General features: G+C 47.2%; 1 protein-coding gene across 4 annotated transcripts in view; it reads left to right on the top strand.

Annotated features, from left to right (window-relative positions):
• Positions 1-18,281, top strand: part of KIRREL3 (kirre like nephrin family adhesion molecule 3) — a 629,076-nt gene that overhangs the window by 489,141 nt on the left and 121,654 nt on the right. For all 4 annotated transcript variants that reach the window (XM_019658928.1, XM_019658924.1, XM_019658926.1 and 1 more), the window contains exon 3: positions 7,316-7,393. In XM_019658928.1, the coding sequence (XP_019514473.1) occupies positions 7,316-7,393 (78 nt within the window). The remainder of the gene's footprint in view (positions 1-7,315; positions 7,394-18,281) is intronic.

Consider the following 18,281-nt stretch of genomic DNA (forward strand, 5'->3'; position numbering starts at 1 on the left):
ACGCTGCCACATGGCACATGTTTTACTAAACTGTTACTTGTCTTGACTTTTATTTACCTTTTCACAACTATACTTGTATGCATAAGTAACTAGATTAAAATCTCACTGGGAAAGAAAGCTTGCCTTCATATTTTGCCTTGCTCATAGTACCTAGGGTTTCCTAGCCTCTTGATGAGTCTATGGGTTGGATTTTATGCCTGTCATGTGTTAACACGCGCTGGTAGTACAGGGTGGTACTAGCACTTGTAACAGAATCCACCCGTATTCTCCCACTGCTTTTTGTGTAACTCATTACAGAGTGAATTGGTCTCCAGACAAAGACACCCATTCCCCAAGGTCAATAAAACTGATTCAAAATTTGTTTCTTCATACCTAAATTCCTGCTCATATAATCATCCAGGACCCCTTCACTTGAAAACCCCATCATCTCAAACACAAAAATGCACCATTACCACCCAGAGTCTAATCAGCCTCCTTTGTCAATTACCCTTTTCTGACACAGACACCGCTCTGCCTCCAACCTTCCCAACTAAAGTGAAACGTTGCCCGCTTCTTCTACTTGAGCCCCTCTGTTACTTAGCCCATTGCCTCTCCTTAGAATGTCTCTCAGCTTCACCATTTTCTCTCCAGTCCCAGCACCTCTAGTTCCTTAGCCTCGCCTGCTACGCACACCTGGCTTCACTCTTCCAGTCCATCTGAGTTGTTTCTACCATAGTAACCTTCACAGAATGTCACCCCATAGTTGGTTACATCACCTTGGATGGGTCATTGCACCTCTCTGAGTGTTCCCTTTCACATTTGTAAAAAAAAGATAAATAAATAAACAAATAATAAATAAAGGCAGGGGTAGATTTATTGATCTCTAAACCTATTCTGACATTTCATTTCTACATATTGAACTCACCCTTCTTTATCAGGTACTTTATTCTAGGCGCTTTTCACCAAATACTGTCTCATTTGATTTTTATATTAACTGTGTGAGGAGAGTTTTACTATTAAAGCTCCGAGGAGCCCTGAGGACTGCTCACTGTTAAGTGCTGGAACCAGGCTCCTGCCAGCCTTGGTAGTTTTAAAGTACATGTGGCCTCCCTGCCCCCGATGGCCTCCACCTGACTCCAACAGGTCCAGCTGCCGTCTTCTCCACGCAGCCTCAGGAACTATCTAAGGAGCTATTTTCAGCCCCTCCACTGCTCTTCTGTGTCACGGTGGCAAGGATACAGAGGATCCGAATGTCCCCGTGAGGCAGCTCAGGGTCCTTTCACTTGCTTTCTGATCTCAGGCTGTCTTCAGAGAGCAAGGAGAGAGAGCAGGTGCCAAGCCGTCATCTCTCACAAGTGCTCTCCCTTGTCAGGCTTCTTTTCCCCCATCTATCATCTGCACCACTGATCAAATGATCTTCATAAGACGCAAGTCTGGCCTGTCTCTCTTCGACTCAGCACTCTGTAGGAAAAGTCCAGACTATAGGCGAGGCTCCTCAGATCCCCCACAGGACCTAGTCCCTGGCTATGTCTCCTGTCTCCTGTCATTTCCTCTGCTCCTGAAATCTTTGCTACAGCCACACCCAAACTGCCTGCCAATAACACTCTATGTCTTGTTCATAGGCTTCTGGGGACCTGCTCGAGTCTCATGGCTTTAGGTGGGAAAGAATTAGTGTTCAGCAAGATCCCCTGAACTATTGGACCGGGCAAGGTGAGGACAGGAAGGCCCCAAGGGCACTGGACAGCATCAGAAATGGGGAGGTCGTAGGAACTGGCACACGTCCACTGTCACCATCTACCCACAGTGACTCAGAGCTCAGTAGTTTCTGGCTGAGGCAAAAAGCAAGCACTATCCTGGCCAACACATTCCTCACAGTGGCTGTAGGAATGACGAAGGCATCCTGGATTGCCATCAAGGGCTCCTGGGCATGCAGACATATGGCCAGCTCTCCCTCCCCACCTCCTCTCTTTGCCATCATCTCTTGCGCTCACCACCCCCACTGTCCCATTTAGCAGTCCTGCTGGCTGTTCTTGGGTCACTGGGTGCCCTCTGATGAGCCTTTTGAGCAGTCAGGTGATGCTGTCCTGCAGGTCCCTGCAGAAAGCTCTGGGACCCACGGGATCTGCTTCCAAGAATTGTGGCTGATCGAAATAGCCAGGCCCTCTGAGAAGACAAGCTCCTCCCTACCTTCTGTCTGTATTACTTTGCTAGGGCTGCTGTGACAAAGTACCACAGAGTGGGTTGCTTAAATAGCAGAAATGCATTGTCTCACAGTCGTGGAAGTCCAAAATCAAGATGTTGGCAGGTTTGGTTCCTTCTGTGGACTATAAGGGAAGGGTTTGCTCCAAGCCTCTCTTCCTGGTGTGTCGATGTCCATCTTCGTGTTCATGTGGCATTCTCCCTGCATGTGTGTCTATCTCCAATTTTGCCTTTTTATGAGGACACCAGTCATATTAGATTAGAAACTCCTCCAAGGACCATTTTCACTTGATTACCTCTGTCAAGTCCTTATCTCCAAATGAAGTCACATTCTGAGGTGCTGGAGTTAGAACTTCAGGTTAGGAATTTGAGAGGACACAGTCCCACCCCCTGCCCCAGCCAGGACCACTGATCTCTGCTGTCTGTTCTCTTGTCTGTCTTGATTCACAGTATCAGCAGTCCTGGGATCCTAGACCTCACCCTGAGAACTGAGCCAGAAGTCAGACCTGGATTCTAGCCTGAGTACTGTTACTAACTAGTGCTTTGGCCTTGAAGTGTCATTTTACTCCTCTGAGCCTCCAATTCTGAAACCAAAATGAGGAAAATAATTTCTGCCTTGCCTACTTCACAGAGCTACTGTGAGCATCTAATGAGATAGTGAATATGACAGCCTCGTGAAAAAAATAAGTATTTCACAAACGTGAAGTAATATCACTGTATCATTGTTATTACTAGTAAGAATAAAGGAACCCTAAGGCTAGAAAAAGTCCCATCCTCACCCTCTGAAACTAAAGGAAAACTGTTCCATTTATATGGCTTTTTATTCCTCCCAAGAGGAAATCTCATGTTTCTTAGACTCCTGTTCCAATGAATTACAACTTTCATTCGTTCTGCAACCATCTTCGTCTAACCCAGTCCATTGTGCCGCAGTTAAACCCACCTGATTTTATTCTGACCTGAGTATGGGAAAACTGATCACTATCCAGTCTTTTTTAGTCAGTGCTTTCATTAAATCAGCAGACTTTTCCTGAGCACTTGCCGTTTGCCAGGCACTGGGCATGGGACCAGGGACTCAGAGTTAAAAAAAAAAAAAAGACAGACTCCAGATCTTTTGTTTGCTCACAGTCTAGAGGCCAGGAGATCCTGGAGTGAAATCTTTCCTTCTCCCTAAGAAACATCCCCTTTCCTAATACATGCTTCCTTTATGCCATAAAACTCTGTCCTCTTCAGACAGTGCCCTCCACACCCCCATCTGCAGGTCACCCTGGTCTTCTTTGCTGCGAACTTTCGTTTTAAGCCAGGATGGCTTATTTCATGCTGATCATTTTCCATGGACACCTTTGGTGCATCTGGTCGTTCTGCTACTGATAAGTGCTCAGCCAAACACCATAACCCCCAAGTCTACGTGGACAAGACCCCTTCATCTTGCTGTTCTAAAATGAGCATCTGTGAGCTGACTCCTCTACCCATCCTGATGCCATGTGACTAGGAAGGTGGCAGGCCTGTGGCTGGTCTGGCTCACAAAGTGAAGAGCCGTGTTCTTTCTGTCACATTCCATCACCTCTTCCCCAATAGCCTGGTTAGTCTGGTTTGGTGGAGTTTCCCTAAACCAAAGCGGTTAGTTTCTGCTTCCCTGAGTCTCTCTCTGATCAGTATCTTTGACAACACCCCACCTCCCCACATGTGTCTCCAGATTCTCCTCGCCTCCCCAGCTTCAGCCCTACTGGCAGGCTTCCTCCCGTGGACCTAGTGACCTCTAGTCTAGCTCTGGCAAATCTCTCCAAAGAACATCCCAAATTTTCATATAGAGATAGCTCGCTAATTCTCACTTCACTAATCCTCCAAACTGCTTGTTCTTACAAAGATCCCAGTGGTTTCTCCCCACTTCTCAGTAAGGACTCTGTCAGAGAGCCCTCTCATTTAATAACTTTCTGCAGTGTGCTTATTAGCGCCTTGTAATGTAGCTGCCTAAATAATTAAGACTAACCCACACGTGTCAAATTAAATGAGCCAAATACATTGAGAAATTGCCTTGTCCTCCATTTCTTTTATTAATCAGTTTTTTTTTAACTTCTTTTCCTGGTCATTTGCAAAACTCAAACATGGTCAGTGAGACTCTTATTTATAATAATTATACATGTGGCCTCTTTCCTCTGGCAAGCATCCTGGGGAGGGGGGCATCCTATTATGTTGACAACAGATGGGTTGAGTTGGGGTGCCAGAGACAGGCATCATAGAAAATCTGGATGCAACAGGTTGTGCATACTCTCAAAATCTTTAGGAGAATTATGCCCCCTTCATTTCCCTGGGAACTTAGGGGACTGTCCAGGAAGACCAACAGGAATATTGGTCTAAATTCATCCAGCATTTTTTGCGCCCACACTCTAGTGCTCCCCTGGGCTCAATCCAGGAACCCAGGCTCCCCTGCTCACTAGGAGCCACTGTTGATGTGTTTTAGGGACATGACAAGTCAATCGAAAATATAATAAGAATCGTCAGAAGTTGTATAATTCTAATGGTGAACAATTGCATGCAATTATAATGAATTGGCTACCTCTGCCTGTTGTCAGCATGTTGAGGTTTCATGTCTCAGACAAGAGGCTATTGTTCCCAGGAGCTCAGTGCCTCCTCACAGCTTGTACTTCCGCTGGCCCCCTCCTAACATGCTGCATTCCTGCCTCTTGAAGGTGGTTGTTAGAAAGAATCCACAAATATAGGAAGTAAACATCAAAGGGGCTTTGATCCACTTGGCCCTCGACAGAGCAGGAGCCCCTGAAGAAAGGGCCAGGGCCTTGGATGAGGGAACTTAACATCATCAATTTGGGTGCCTGAGATGTAAGGCTGTTTGAAGTGAGGGTGGTTTGGCTGAGCCTTCAGATGACTGAGCGTGGAAGGAAAGAAAAAGAAGTAAGTGCCTTTGGATAAGGCATGTTCAGATCTGCTTCTCTGCTCTTCACTGATCGTCAATAAACCCCTTTAAAAAATCAGGAGATCAAAGCTAAGACCTCCCTGGGCCATAGCATTCTGCTACCACCTGCCACCCTGTTTTTCTCTGGGGAAAGAGCCCCCAAGCTTGACTTAGCTATCTCTCACGGGCCCTGTGTTCCCTTTCATCCTGCTACTCATGGAGGGTGGACTGGGCAACAAGAGATGGACAGAGACAGAGGGAGGAGGATGAGCCCACCTGTCACTCTAACAACCTAGTAACACCCAGTGTTGTGGGGGGAGCTGCTGTAACACACTGTTCAGTGGGACCCACCATCCCTGAGGAATCAATAGAGGGAGCACCTTGATACCCAGAAAGCCTGGCAAGGCTTGGAGAAGGCACAGTCACATTCCATCTTCTAGAAATCACACCCCTTATCCATTTACCCAGCATAGGGCAGCTGTCACATCTGTTTGACTTCTAAGCAAAGAGGTGGGGGCGGGGAATCTAAAACAGGGGTCGGCAAACTTTTGAGACGGAAGAGCCAATCCTGTCCCTCACAAGAAATTTAAAATTATTCGAGATCCACGAAAAAAATGAAATCACCATTATGTGAATAATATCCTTTAAAATTTTTATAAATGAAACTATGATGGTTTTATTTTCATTTTCAATTTTACTTCAGAGCCACATGTACGTACCCAAAGAGCCGCACGTGGCTCACAAGCTGCAGTTTGCTGACCCCTGGTCTAGAAAAATGATGTGAAGCCACTTAGCATCTTTGAACTTCAATTTTCTCATCTGCATCACATGAAAAGCAGTAACCATTCTGCCTATTCATGGGGTTGATGTGGGGGTCAAAGAGAAACATGGTGTGGAATTACTTCAGAACCCAAAAAGTGCTTATGACTAATCAGGATGAGAGAATAAACACCAGAGAAGAAAGCTTGCTGCTTGTGAGGCAGATGGACTCCAGTCCAACCATCACACACAATGGGCACTGATTTACAAAATACTGTGGGGGGGAAATTGCCTTTTGCATTTGCTACCTAGAATTGTGGCTCTAACTTGTTTTTCTTATTGGATTAAAGTCTTTGGGACCACAGTTTATGTCTTGTGTCTCTGAGCCATCCTGATCCCTGAGTTCCTCACTGATTCTACACCTGAGAAGTGCTTGATAATGACGCTGAATTGTACCTGTATATAAGAATGCACGAAGGGCCGGCCAAGTGGCGCGTTGGTTAAGAGTTGGCTTGGGACGCCAGCTCTGAGCAGCAGGGCCCTGGTTTCGATCCCACATGAGGGCCAGTGACACTGCACCCTCTACAGCTAAGATGGTGAACAACAGCTCAACCTGGAGCTGGGCTGCCATGAGTTGCCGACATCAGCGTAGGCTGCAGTGAGGCTAGCCAGCTTTCCTGAGCCACCGAGAGTGGTTGTCCAATGGCCGGCGAGCGACTGCCTCATCCGAGAAGAGCACAATGATAATATGGGCAAGTGAAGCAACATGGGCAAGTGAAGCAACGTCCTCCACAACTAGACTGAAGAAAAAAAGACAGCAACTTGTCTGTTCCTCTCCCCCAATTCCCCAATAAAATCTTAAAAAGAAAAAAAAAGAAAGAAAGAATGCACAAAATCCCCAGCCCCAGAAACCTACCCTCTCCCAAAAGGCAAACTTTTATCTTTACCTCAACCCCTGTGTCTTCCCCGAAATCCACGCCCTCACTTCAACTTTCTGAGTTGTCTTCTGTATCTCGTTGCACTGCTCCATCCTGGACATCACTGGCTGGACATGGCCTCTTCTCTGGCAGGCCAGACCACAATCCCAGGGTCATCTTGGCATAGTCCCTAAGCCTGGGATATATTGGGCCTCATTAACTTATGGATAGTGGTTATGAGTGAGGACTCTGGATCCAGACTGCCTGGGTTCAAACTTTTGGCTCTGCCACCTACTTGCTCTCTCGTCTAAGACAGCTTACTTAATACATCTGCAAAATGGATAATGATATGTACCTCATAAGGTTGTTATAAGAATCAAATGAGGAATTGCTGGCTTAAAATTATGCCTGGACCGTCGTAAGTGCTATGTAAATGTTTGTTAAGTAAATAAGTAGCCCTGTTTATAAGAGCAATAAGTGTCACATCCTCTGCAAATGGAGTTCACTGACCCCTGACCCATTCCCGGCTCACCCACCTATGCTTTTCTTCCAGAGCTGGGCCTCCAGAAAAGAGGATGCTGTCTGGTGCTGGGCTACATGGCCAAGGACAAGTTTCGGAGAATGAATGAAGGTCAGTGAGAACCCACCCGCCCTCTCAGGGGTAATGTGGAGGTAGGAAGCTATGACCTGCAACTATAGTACCAGGAAAAAGAACCTGAGACATCTCAGAATGGACAGTGGGCAGATCAGCTTGATTTCCATGAAGCTATTCATATAGCAATGTGGGAAGGAGTAGCTAATGCCTGAAACACTGCATGGTGACTCATAATCATTTTTCCATATGCCATCTTTCCTCCTCTTTTTGCGTCCCCTCCTTCTCTTCCTCTTGCTTTCCTACCTTTTGTTCCCTGCCCACTTAGCCAGCACAATTAAATCTGTTTTTATTATCTTTTCTAATCCAGACCTCTCTACCTTTTCCCTCAATCATGTACACTGCTTAAATGCCCATTGAATAAACAGCACTTGACAGGGCACTTGGGAGTAGACTAAAGAACAATAAGGCAGAGGTTTTATTCTCAAAGAACTAGCACTTGGAAATCTGCCCTCTTTTCCAGCTCCATTGACCCTACATCTCCCGCTTACTCATGGGCCATTCTGCCTTCCTCTCACACTGAGCCTTTCCTCTGAGACTTGAGTGAGTCACACAAAGCTTGACAAAGGCATTGACATTGACGTGGAGGCTGGGATGTGAAGGAGTGCTGTCACTTATGGGCCTGCTGTCATAAAGAGCCAATCCCCTCATCCCCAGCCATCTGTCTCCATGCAGCTAATAACCTTCTCCATCAGATGCCACAGATTGTTTGTTAGGATTCAAAAGTAGATAAACAATGGCTGGGGATGCCATTTATTCATTAAAGTCAGACAAATGAAGCCCTGGCTTCCCACCAGCCCAGCTTGCAATAAGCTGGGCCCCTCCCCTCCCAAGGCCCTGGGCCCCATTCCAGGCATAGGGGAGGCAGCTCACCTGTACCATCTCTATTCCCAGAGTTATGCCATAGCATAGTTCCAGTGCCCTCTTCCTGTGCTCCTCAGCTGGCTCTCCTCCCAACCCACAGTCCTTGATACCCACACCCCTTTGGGCTCCCCAGACCTAATGTCTTGCCAGCTATAGGTTTGTTACCAGCACCCATCATGGTGACAGTTTGACAAGAGGTGGGCCAGCACAATTAAGCACAAGTGGTATCACCTCCCCCATTTTGCTGCCTGTCTGAGTAAGAAGGCAGCAGCAGCAGCAAGATGCCACTTCTCATTTGTGGGAGCCCCAGGGCTGAGCACCGCCAGGGTCGGGGGCTGCATTTTCTGCATCCTGACAGTCAGTCTCCCTTCCTGACTTTTCCCTTTCTCAGCCTACTTCCTCCACTCCCAGTACAGCCTTCATGAGAGTGCGAGGCAGTAACTTCTCATTTGTGGGAACTGACAGGGTGCCTCTGTCCGTGGTGCTGAATAGACACATTCTCTTGCTGGCGATGCTCATTAGAGAAACTGAAACAAGGTTCACAGGGATTGGGAAAGCCAAAAAGTCAGGAGCGGGGCTGGATTTCAAACCTCAAGCTCCTAGAGGAAGGATACTGACTCTAGATCCTGGGGCCTACAAAGAATCAAGTCACATGGCTCATAAACATTATTTGACTCACCCCACCTTTCACAAGTGGCTAAGGGGCGTAGGGTCATGTTAGTCAGCTCTTGCTGCTGTAACAAAACACCACAGACTGGGTGGCTTAAACAACAGAAATTCATTTTCTCACAGTTCTGGAGACTGAAAGTTCAAGATCAGGGTGCCAGCATGGTCAGGCTCTTGTGAGAGCTCTCTTCCTGGCCTGCACATGGTCACCTTCTCACTGCGTTCTCACATGGCAGAAAGAGAGCAAACTCTCTGGTGTGTCTTCTTATAAGGATAGCAATCCTATTGGATCAGGGCCCCACCGTACGGCCTCATCTAAACTGAATTATTTCTGTAGAGCCCCTATCTTCAAATACACTCACATTGGGGGTTGGGGCTTTAACATATGAATTGGGAGAGGTAGAACACAATTCAATCTATAGCAAGGGACCTCAATGCATTTGCCATAGCAGAAAGGTATGGTGGTAATACTCTGAACCAGGAATTAGGAAAATGGTAAGAAAAAGAAATTCAGCACTAGATAGAGAGGCACTTTTTAGGTATTAAGTAAAGAAAGAAGGGAGAGCGTCAGGGAGGACTAGAAGAGGACTCAGAAATAAGACCAGGACCTGATTACCTCTGAGGACAGTTAACCTTACTTTGTGCAACAACTAAACTAAAACAGCTCTTTAAAATGTTTTTTCTTTTTAAAATGGGAAGATGCAAAACAATATCTATTCTCTCTGAGCCCCCTCTCCAAACATGTACGCATACACTCCATGCAAATGGGTTATGCCTTTCAACCTGGTTATGGTTGACTTGGTTAAGAATGATGATCCCGTGTGCCTTACCCCAATCTACACCCTCCCCTAGCGAAGATTAATGAGAATCAAGCAAGGTATTCAGAAAGAGGGAGGCAGCAGAGGCAATCAACAATGGCACAAAGCAGCTAACTCCTCGCCCCTGCCTCCCTCTCTGCATGTGGTTCTCACCTCTCCCAAATGCCCCAACACACGCATTCATGCACATACATAAACACACACACACACACACACACACACACACACAGAAAGTAGCTGCTGCTGCTTCTGGGTAAAGAAGGAGGGGAGCGGGTGGTAAGCAAGCTAAACCGCCATGTGTGAATGGTTACAAATCTCACCTAACAAGGAGGAGATAGAATAGGAGGGTGTGAGACAGTGGGGCAGAAGTGGAGATGCATAAGGTGGGTCAGCTTTGACTCTGGACAGGAAGAGAATAGGAAGGAACCTGGAGGGATGGGGAAGGCTCCTCCGCTCCCACTCCAGCCAGTCTTGCCACCCTATGCATTTTTTGCCACATTATACATTTCTTTTCTCTATATAAAGCTCACGTGCCCAAGCTCCAACATGTCTGCAGATAAGAAAAGACATCAGCAAGCATGGGGAGCTGTTTTATGGTTTATAATTATCTTGTGCCAATACTCAAAATAATTATAACTTCCACATATTAATAATTGAACTGGAATAGCAGCTATGACATAGCTCAAGAAACAGAAATTTCTGTCCATGCTGCACCATACACCTTGGTATAAATTAAACAATTGGTAAAATAGTAAAAAAAAAATTATTTTTCTTGCAGATGCTGGGATTAGTGAGATATTGGAACAATTAGCTGCCTCCTCCATTAAAGATAAGGTGGTGTCATTATATTTCCAATTTAGAATAACTATAAAAGACTTACCTCTGCTGTATTAAAGCATATTTGTTCTGTTTAACGGTATCTAACAGGGCGTCCATCACCCGGGAAGAAGGGTACTCTATTTCACTTGTTTCCTTATTAATCTGGTATCTTTTTATTTTCTTCTTCCTCCACTCCCTCCCTCCTTGCTACATGCCCCAAAAATAACAGCTTGAAAAGGAGCAAGAGGAAAATAATGAATGAACAGGGGCTTTATAGATCTGGGGTTTATCATAAGCTAGAGTAATCGCAATTGGTGCTGTTAAACTACACAAAGCAATAAAAAGAAAACACTATTCAAAGATCGTTTAAGGAGGCATGTGATAGTCAATGAGGGTTGCTCTATTTGGGAGTGCTTAATAGCTTCTCGGATAGAATCTGCAACATCTGCAGGAATGAAGGTGGTTAGTAATATGTGGTGTGTGTGTGTGCGTGCGTGTGTGTGTGTGCATGTGCGGGTGCTTTCCTGTTTGCTGTTTGGACTCAACACATCTGCAGTATCAAATGGAGATATGCACAAAAATTAATGAAGGGCAGACAAGAAAGGAGGGAATAAAGACAGACTAGGCATAAGCACGTCAGATCTGTTTGACATAATAGTCTTCATGTGATTAAGTACATGGTGCTTTAAATGGAAACCGCTGGGAGGAGATCATTTATTTATTCATCAAACATTCATTAAATACCTACCAGAAAAATAAACCAATTTTATAATAAGTTCCAGGCATTGTTCTAAGCATTGGGCTATAAAATTAAGACATAGTTGCTGCCTTCAAGGAGCTCATGATAAAATCACACAGGTCCATCTCGATATTACTGTCACCTCCACAAAGAGACCTAAATTAAAGACCCTTCTTCCCCCACCATTATGCTTCATTAGGGCAACCAGCCTATTTATTCTGTGGCACTTAACTAATTGGTAATTATTCAGACTGTCTGCCCCACCTTAAGAGTTAGCTTTGGGAAGGCAAAGAGCTGCTCTCTCCTTTCCTTCCCTGGCCCTTAGCCCAGTGTTTCCCACTAGGAAGTATTCAGTCAAGTTTAATTTAAGTAATTAACTAGTGCCATGACTGACAATAGAGGAATGCACAAAGTCACCCACAGGTATAAGGTGGGTTTCATGAAGGGGCTCCCTACACAAACCAAACTAAGATACAGCATTCCACGAAATGAGTTTCCACATCCCCAGGAATTCCATGAGTCTCTCAGCCTCTCCTCCAAGCCTGCTCTAGCTCCTCCTAGGAGGCAGGGCCCAAGCAGGTCAGCAGAGCAGGAGGAATAGGAGGACAGGCCCCCAGAAGGAACGCCCCCTCCTTTCCACACCAGCTCTCCTTCCTCACCCCATGTACTGCTGGGTTACATTAATCAGGGCATCTCTAGGCAGATATGCGCCACCAGATCTGCAAGGGGAACTGTTCCCACTGTCCTCTCATCCCACATCCCCAACACACACAACACCCCCATCACCACTGCTCCCTTCCTTCCACCACCAACACCACCCCCACTTCTGATTACCCATTTCTCCTGGAGATCCCAGAACCACTCACCTTCTCAATCAATATGCATTGCTTGCCCAGAGCTAATCCTAGTTATAGGCAGATAGAGAGCTCTCACATGGTATCTGATGAGGGGCTCTGCCTGCCTCTCAAAACCCTCAGTATTCCTCCATGTTAGAACTGTAAGCAACCCTAGCGATTATACAGCAACCCACCAATTCAGGGAGGCCCAGGAGCATCGACTGGCTCACCTGAGGTCAATAGGAAGTTGCTGGAAGAGCCAGGATGACAACCCAGGTCTCCTGACACCCAGTCCAGTGCCCTTAGAATTCTGAAAGAGGAGGCTGAGACTGTGAACAGAGGGGAAGCCCTTAACACTTGAACTGGTTTGGTTTTTCAGGGTAGCTGAAAATACAGAGCAAGTGGGAGGGGCCGGGAGAAGTGGTGAGGGAACCCAGGAGTCTCTAGTTGATGGGGGGAGAAACTCAGGAAGGACCTGGAGGGAGGGCCATAGGCCAGGGAAGACCATTTCTAAGGAACCGGAAGATTCTATCAGGCCCTGGGATTCTTGAGAAGGAAAATAGAGAATGAGGATGTCTAAAGGAGGAGCGAGGAGGCTGCAAAGCCCCGGCCTCCCTTCCCTGCCAGCGCTGAGCACAAGGCGCGCCTACCCACAGCTCCTCCTCCTCCGACAGGGAGTCCTCTCAGTCTGCACCTCTGGTGGGGCGGCAGGATCAGTGTTCCGGACCCTCAGAATTACAGAGATTGACCAACCGCTTCTCCTACCTAACTCAGGGAAGGGAAAGCAAAAATGCCTCCCAGCCGCTGTGGCTTTCATCTCCCCAGGAAGAAACAAACGCAGTGATTAGCAAAGGCAGCTTCTGTTCACCGAGACGCCGGCCTCTTTGGGAGGGGCCGGAGCACTGGGAAGAAGAAGGCTGGCTCCACAGATGGCAGACCCGGTACAGGCTCTTGCAGGCCCCACAACTCAGACAGAACCACCCTCCTAGCCCAGGTTTGAGGAACAGAGCTCCATCTCAGTGCCTGTCCTCACCTCTCAGCCAGGTGGGGCAGACACCGTCCTGGGAGGATGGGACTCTGGGCATCAGCAGCGTCTCTGAAGTTCTTTGCGATAGCGTGGAGTCTATCCTTTCTTTCTTCACCCTGGTTCCCTCATTGATAAAAATGAGCCTAAAATTTCCACTGTTGCTTGCCTATCTCCTAACAGAGTTGATAAGGAAGAGAGGTGGAAAGAGCACCTAAGAGTAAGGTGCCAGCCCTGTGACCTTGGGCAAGGCCCTGAACACCCAAATTTCAACCTTTTCATGTACAAAATTGAATAATGTTGGCTATGATCACCTACCTGCAAGCCTTTAAAATGGGATGACTCAAAAATCTGTCTTGGCTGTCAACACCCTGCTCACACCCTCTTCTCGCCACTCATCCCATAAATTTTAAATGCTTTGGTCACCAAAGGAACCCATGCTAGGAAACTGACTGATTGGCTTCGCTCAGCAGCCTCAGAAGGCAGCTCTTGTTTATTTTTCTTGTCTGTTCTCCAAGAGTGAATTCAGGCTCATGGCAGCTATACCCAGGGTGGTAGTGAGGCAGGCGCACAGGCCTACTGGACAAGCTGTACTTTTCTCAGAGCAGAGAGGAAGCAGCAGTAGGGTGGCCTGGACTTTGGCCCAGGGACCTCACCCATCAGAGAATGGGTCTAATGACACATGAGCTCCTCCCATCTGACTGTGGCAGCCACCGCAGTCTGGCTTATGCTATGGGCCCACAGTCAATTTCCCAAGACCATTCCTCCACTGCCTGCTTGAACCCCCAGGATGTTAGCTATTATTGTCATTTTGTTAGCTGGGGCTTTGGGGTGCATTTTTTCTTATTTCATTTTTCTTACTGATGTGTTTTCTTCCACTGGGGCTGCAAAGCTGGTTATTTGTATAACGTGCCTGTTTATTATTTATGGCAAGACTCAGATTTCCAGGGCACTTTATGATTGTTATTTAATTCACTCGGCATCTTGGAACAAGGAACCCGCCATTTCACTCTCCTGCCACAATCCGATGGAAAATTCCAGAACTTTTTCCCGGGCTCATTCCTCCAGCCACCATTCCTGCTGGGAGATCTGCTTACCTGGGGGCACCCCAGTCCGCAGACCCTGCCAAGCTCCTTCTTAAACTTTCTTTTCATCCACACCCATATCCAACCCTCACCAAAACCTAGAAATGTTACCTCTTAAATATCTTTTGAATCCGTCCACTTCTGTCCATCTCATGGTCACCTCCTGCATCCCCATCACCACCCTCCCTCACCTGGACTTTAACAGTGCTCTCTTAACTGGTTCTTGTGTCCACCAGGCACAGTCTCTACCCTCCCAGTTTATTTTCCACACTTCAGCCAGAGCAGTATTTAAAAATGAAGATCTGATGTCAGGTTCCTCTTGAAAATAGGCCAAGGGCTGTCTATTGCTTTTGGGGGAAATGCCAAAATCCTTGGCACGTTTCGCACGGTTTACATAATCTGGTTTCTACTCACCTCTTTGGCCTCGTCTTTCCCCCATAACACTCTGCGCTTCAGTCACATCAGCCCTCTTTCAGCTCCTCAAACAAGGGTGCTCCATCTGCCACAGCAGCTTGGTCGGTCCTGGTCCCTCCCTTTGGATGCTGGCCACACTTGCCACAACCCATCCCCAACCCTTCACATAGTAACAGCTGCTCATCCTTCAGCTCTCAGCTTAGGTATCCCTTCTCCAGGACAGCCTTCCCAGACACCCCCGCCACCAGTCTATGCTCTCATGGAACCATATTCCTTCCCCTTAGAGCTCTTAGCTCAGTCTGTAACATATACATTCATATTGACGTATTTAACTACTCTGTGTCTCCCCTACCAGTCTGTAAGCTCTACTTGGTCTCCATTGTATCCCAGGAGCCTAGCATAATGTTGGCACAGAGCAGACATTGAATCAAGTCAATGGCTACCAAGATGCTGGGACTAGGTGATGTGAGAGTCATGGACTCCTAGAATAAACATTAAGATTCACGTGGAGAAGAGGAAACAAGACTCAGAAAAGTAATGTGACTTGCCCAGAGTAACACAACTAGCAAGCGATAGAGCGAAGACTCAAACCCAGGCTTCTGGTCCTAAGTGCAATTCACTTTCCGCTTCACTATGCTAAGCCCTTTAGCCTAGGAGTGGCAGGGTAGAGGGGATCAATCAGGGAAGTCTACCTGCTAACAATGGGCCTGAAGCCATGTTTTGGAAGAGATAAACAGCAAGGACCTCTAGGGGCCGGCCGAGCGGCTCCGTTGGTTAAGAGCTCACTCAAGAGTTTGAGCTCTGAGCAACAGCGGTTCAATTCCCGGCCCGAGCTGAGCAGCCGCTGAGCTGCCAACAGGTAGCAGGATGGCTCAGCTTAAAAATAAACCAAAAAAACAGCAAGGACCTCTGGAGGAAAGGAAGGGAAGTCTGTTCTTTGATATAGACATGAAACATACAGAGTAAAGCCATCACCCATTGTGAGCCCAGCACTGTGCCAGCCACACGCAGGGTCTTTGGAGAGGCTGGACACAGCTCTGTCCCCAGGAACTTTGCCCTCCACCTGAGAAGAGTAGATACCCGTATATTTCTTACCAAGTTTTTCTGGTTGTTTTGGTTTAGGTTTGCTTTATAGCATTGTGGTTAATATGCTTAATGGTTAATCACTGTGGCTTGGGAGTCAGAGAAATCTAGATTCAAATCCCAGGCATAATCAGAGCAGATTTAGAACCATATCATCCAACATTCCCGAGGCCAGAAGGTAACAAAGGTCATCTAGTCCACGCCTCCTTCTGATGGCTCAATATCCCTGCCAAGCACCAATCCACATAAATCCTTTTGAATAGTGTGGTGCTATGTGCTCATTTCTTCACCAACCATGTATCTAGTGCCTGCTCTGTGCCTTGCACTGCACTAGGTGGGCCTTTGACATGTAAAGACATAGTGCCTGCCCCCAAAGACATCGTAGCAATCACAATATAGTGTCCTACCCGCTGTTACCAGTTATGGACAAGAGCTATAGAAACAGAGAAGGGGAGTCCAGTCAAACTAGAGGCCAAGTGAGCAAAGCCCAGACAGCATCCTGGAAAAAGTGGTATCTGAGCTGAGCCCTGGGAGCAAATATAATAATAAGAGGTCATCGCTACCTATATTTGAATCCCTCCAAAGACAGGAAGCTTGCTGCCTAACAAGGTCATGGGCAGCTCCTCAGCCAGGCCCTCATAAGGACTTTCAAATATAATACCCCTTCAACCCCAAGTGTCTACAGTTATCATTCTAACTGCCCTAGTGAGAACAGGACCAAGTGACTTAGGTAGCAGCCACCGGCAAAATCCTGGGGTCTCACCCTATGCTAACTGTGTCTTGAGGAGGCCTCCTTTCTCCTCTCTGTCTCCCCATCCCTCCATCTTCAGCTAGTCTCAAAGGCTCCATCATTGATGGCAGAGACCCCCCTCCACCCCCTCCCAAGGTGAAAGAGTCTGAGTAAATGAGGGTGCTTAATGGCCTGTAGTGTCATAAAGTTTTTAGAGCTGTATGCTGGAATAAGCAGGTTCAGGCTGAGATGAATTATCTAGGGCTTTTTTCAAAAGAGAGTCAATAAAACCCTGAAAGAGGTTGCCTCATCTCCACAGAGTGGCCATGCCACATCACTGGGCCCTGCACTCTGGAAGCAGTAATCAGGTGGACACGTTTTTCTCCCCTGCTCCAACTGCTTTCTTCCCTATGCCTTCCCTTCTCAAACGTGTTAGTTTCTATGGAAACTGCCACTGGTATGGGAGGAGTTTAATGACATTCAGAAGCACCAAATCAAGTGCATTTATATAATGGTTTGAAAATACACATAATGGCCTATGGAATATGGGACACAGTGACAGTTTCAGTAACTGCGTACAGAGTGTGGGATAAATAGAGCAATGGAGTACTCCCTGCTTCCAAGTCAAATGCACCCAGAATAACCACTCATCTTACTCCTAAAAGAGCAGTACTTCTCAACCATTGTTCAGGAAACGATCTCAGAACACCTCACCAAGCTGCTCTCCTCTCATTGAGGAATGACCCTGGCTGGACCATAGGTCCTCTGCACCCACCAAGGTTTGTCGGATGGGGTAGGTACAGAGGAGAGGGTGTGACCTCCCAGATGAGAGGAAGGAGCAGCCTTCTGCCCTGGGCTTTCTGGCCCTGTCCCCTCAGCCAGCTTGCTGTAGGGGACGTTCCTTGTGTCTATTCCTATGACTTGTTTCTGTTTGATTCAGAGATTTATCAGGTACCTACTGTGTGCCTGGTGCTGTGGGGGACATGGAGATGGAGAACACACGCAGGATGCCCTTATCTTATAAGAAGCAGCCCCTAAGCAAAGTCTTGCATGTAGTGATCCATGTAGGAGGGCAGAGAGCACCAGATGGAGGGTAGGGTATTGACATGGAAAAGGGAAGACTCCTGGGGTGGGGGTGGGGGGGCCAGGGAGGCAGTGATCCTCAAGCTCAAGGCTGCTGTCACCTGGATGGCTGGACCCTAGTCCCAATGGGAAATTCTCAGAAATGCTGTGAAATTCACACCTCAATGTCAGGCCACCCAAGGAGTGGGATCTGTTTATGCCAGCTCCCATCAGTAATTGGTTGAGGGCTGCTTGGGTGGAGGTATTAGTCCCCTGGCACGTCTAGCCTGCTCATTGTGAAGGCAGAATGGCCTCGGCAGCTTAAGACAAAGGCCTCAGGAGAAGGTTATAGATACTGGAGATTGGGAGTTGGCTGCACTCACTAAAGTGATCAGGCCTGAGGGATGCAAGTGGGACCCTGGGAGAGTTGGCCACAGCCCTCAGGGGATTTGAGTCCAATGGAGAGACAGGCATATAATAAAATAGTAGAAGGCAAGGTAGTGGGAGAGTTGAAGAGGTATATAGGTGACAAGCACTTGGAGCATAGAGATGGGGCAGCCATTCATTCTGAGTAGCACCAGGGGACTTCCAGAAAGCAGGGAGGTATATGATTCAGGTGTGGGTAACCTGCAAAGGCTCAGAGCTAGGGAGGCAGTTTCACGCACTTACATCACTTAATCCTCCCCTCATCACAAGGTAGATGGTGTTATCTCCATTTTGACGATGA

The sequence above is a fragment of the Hipposideros armiger genome, unplaced genomic scaffold (genome assembly GCF_001890085.2).
Source record: "Hipposideros armiger isolate ML-2016 unplaced genomic scaffold, ASM189008v1 scaffold_291, whole genome shotgun sequence".
Classification (NCBI taxonomy): Eukaryota; Metazoa; Chordata; class Mammalia; order Chiroptera; family Hipposideridae; genus Hipposideros; species Hipposideros armiger.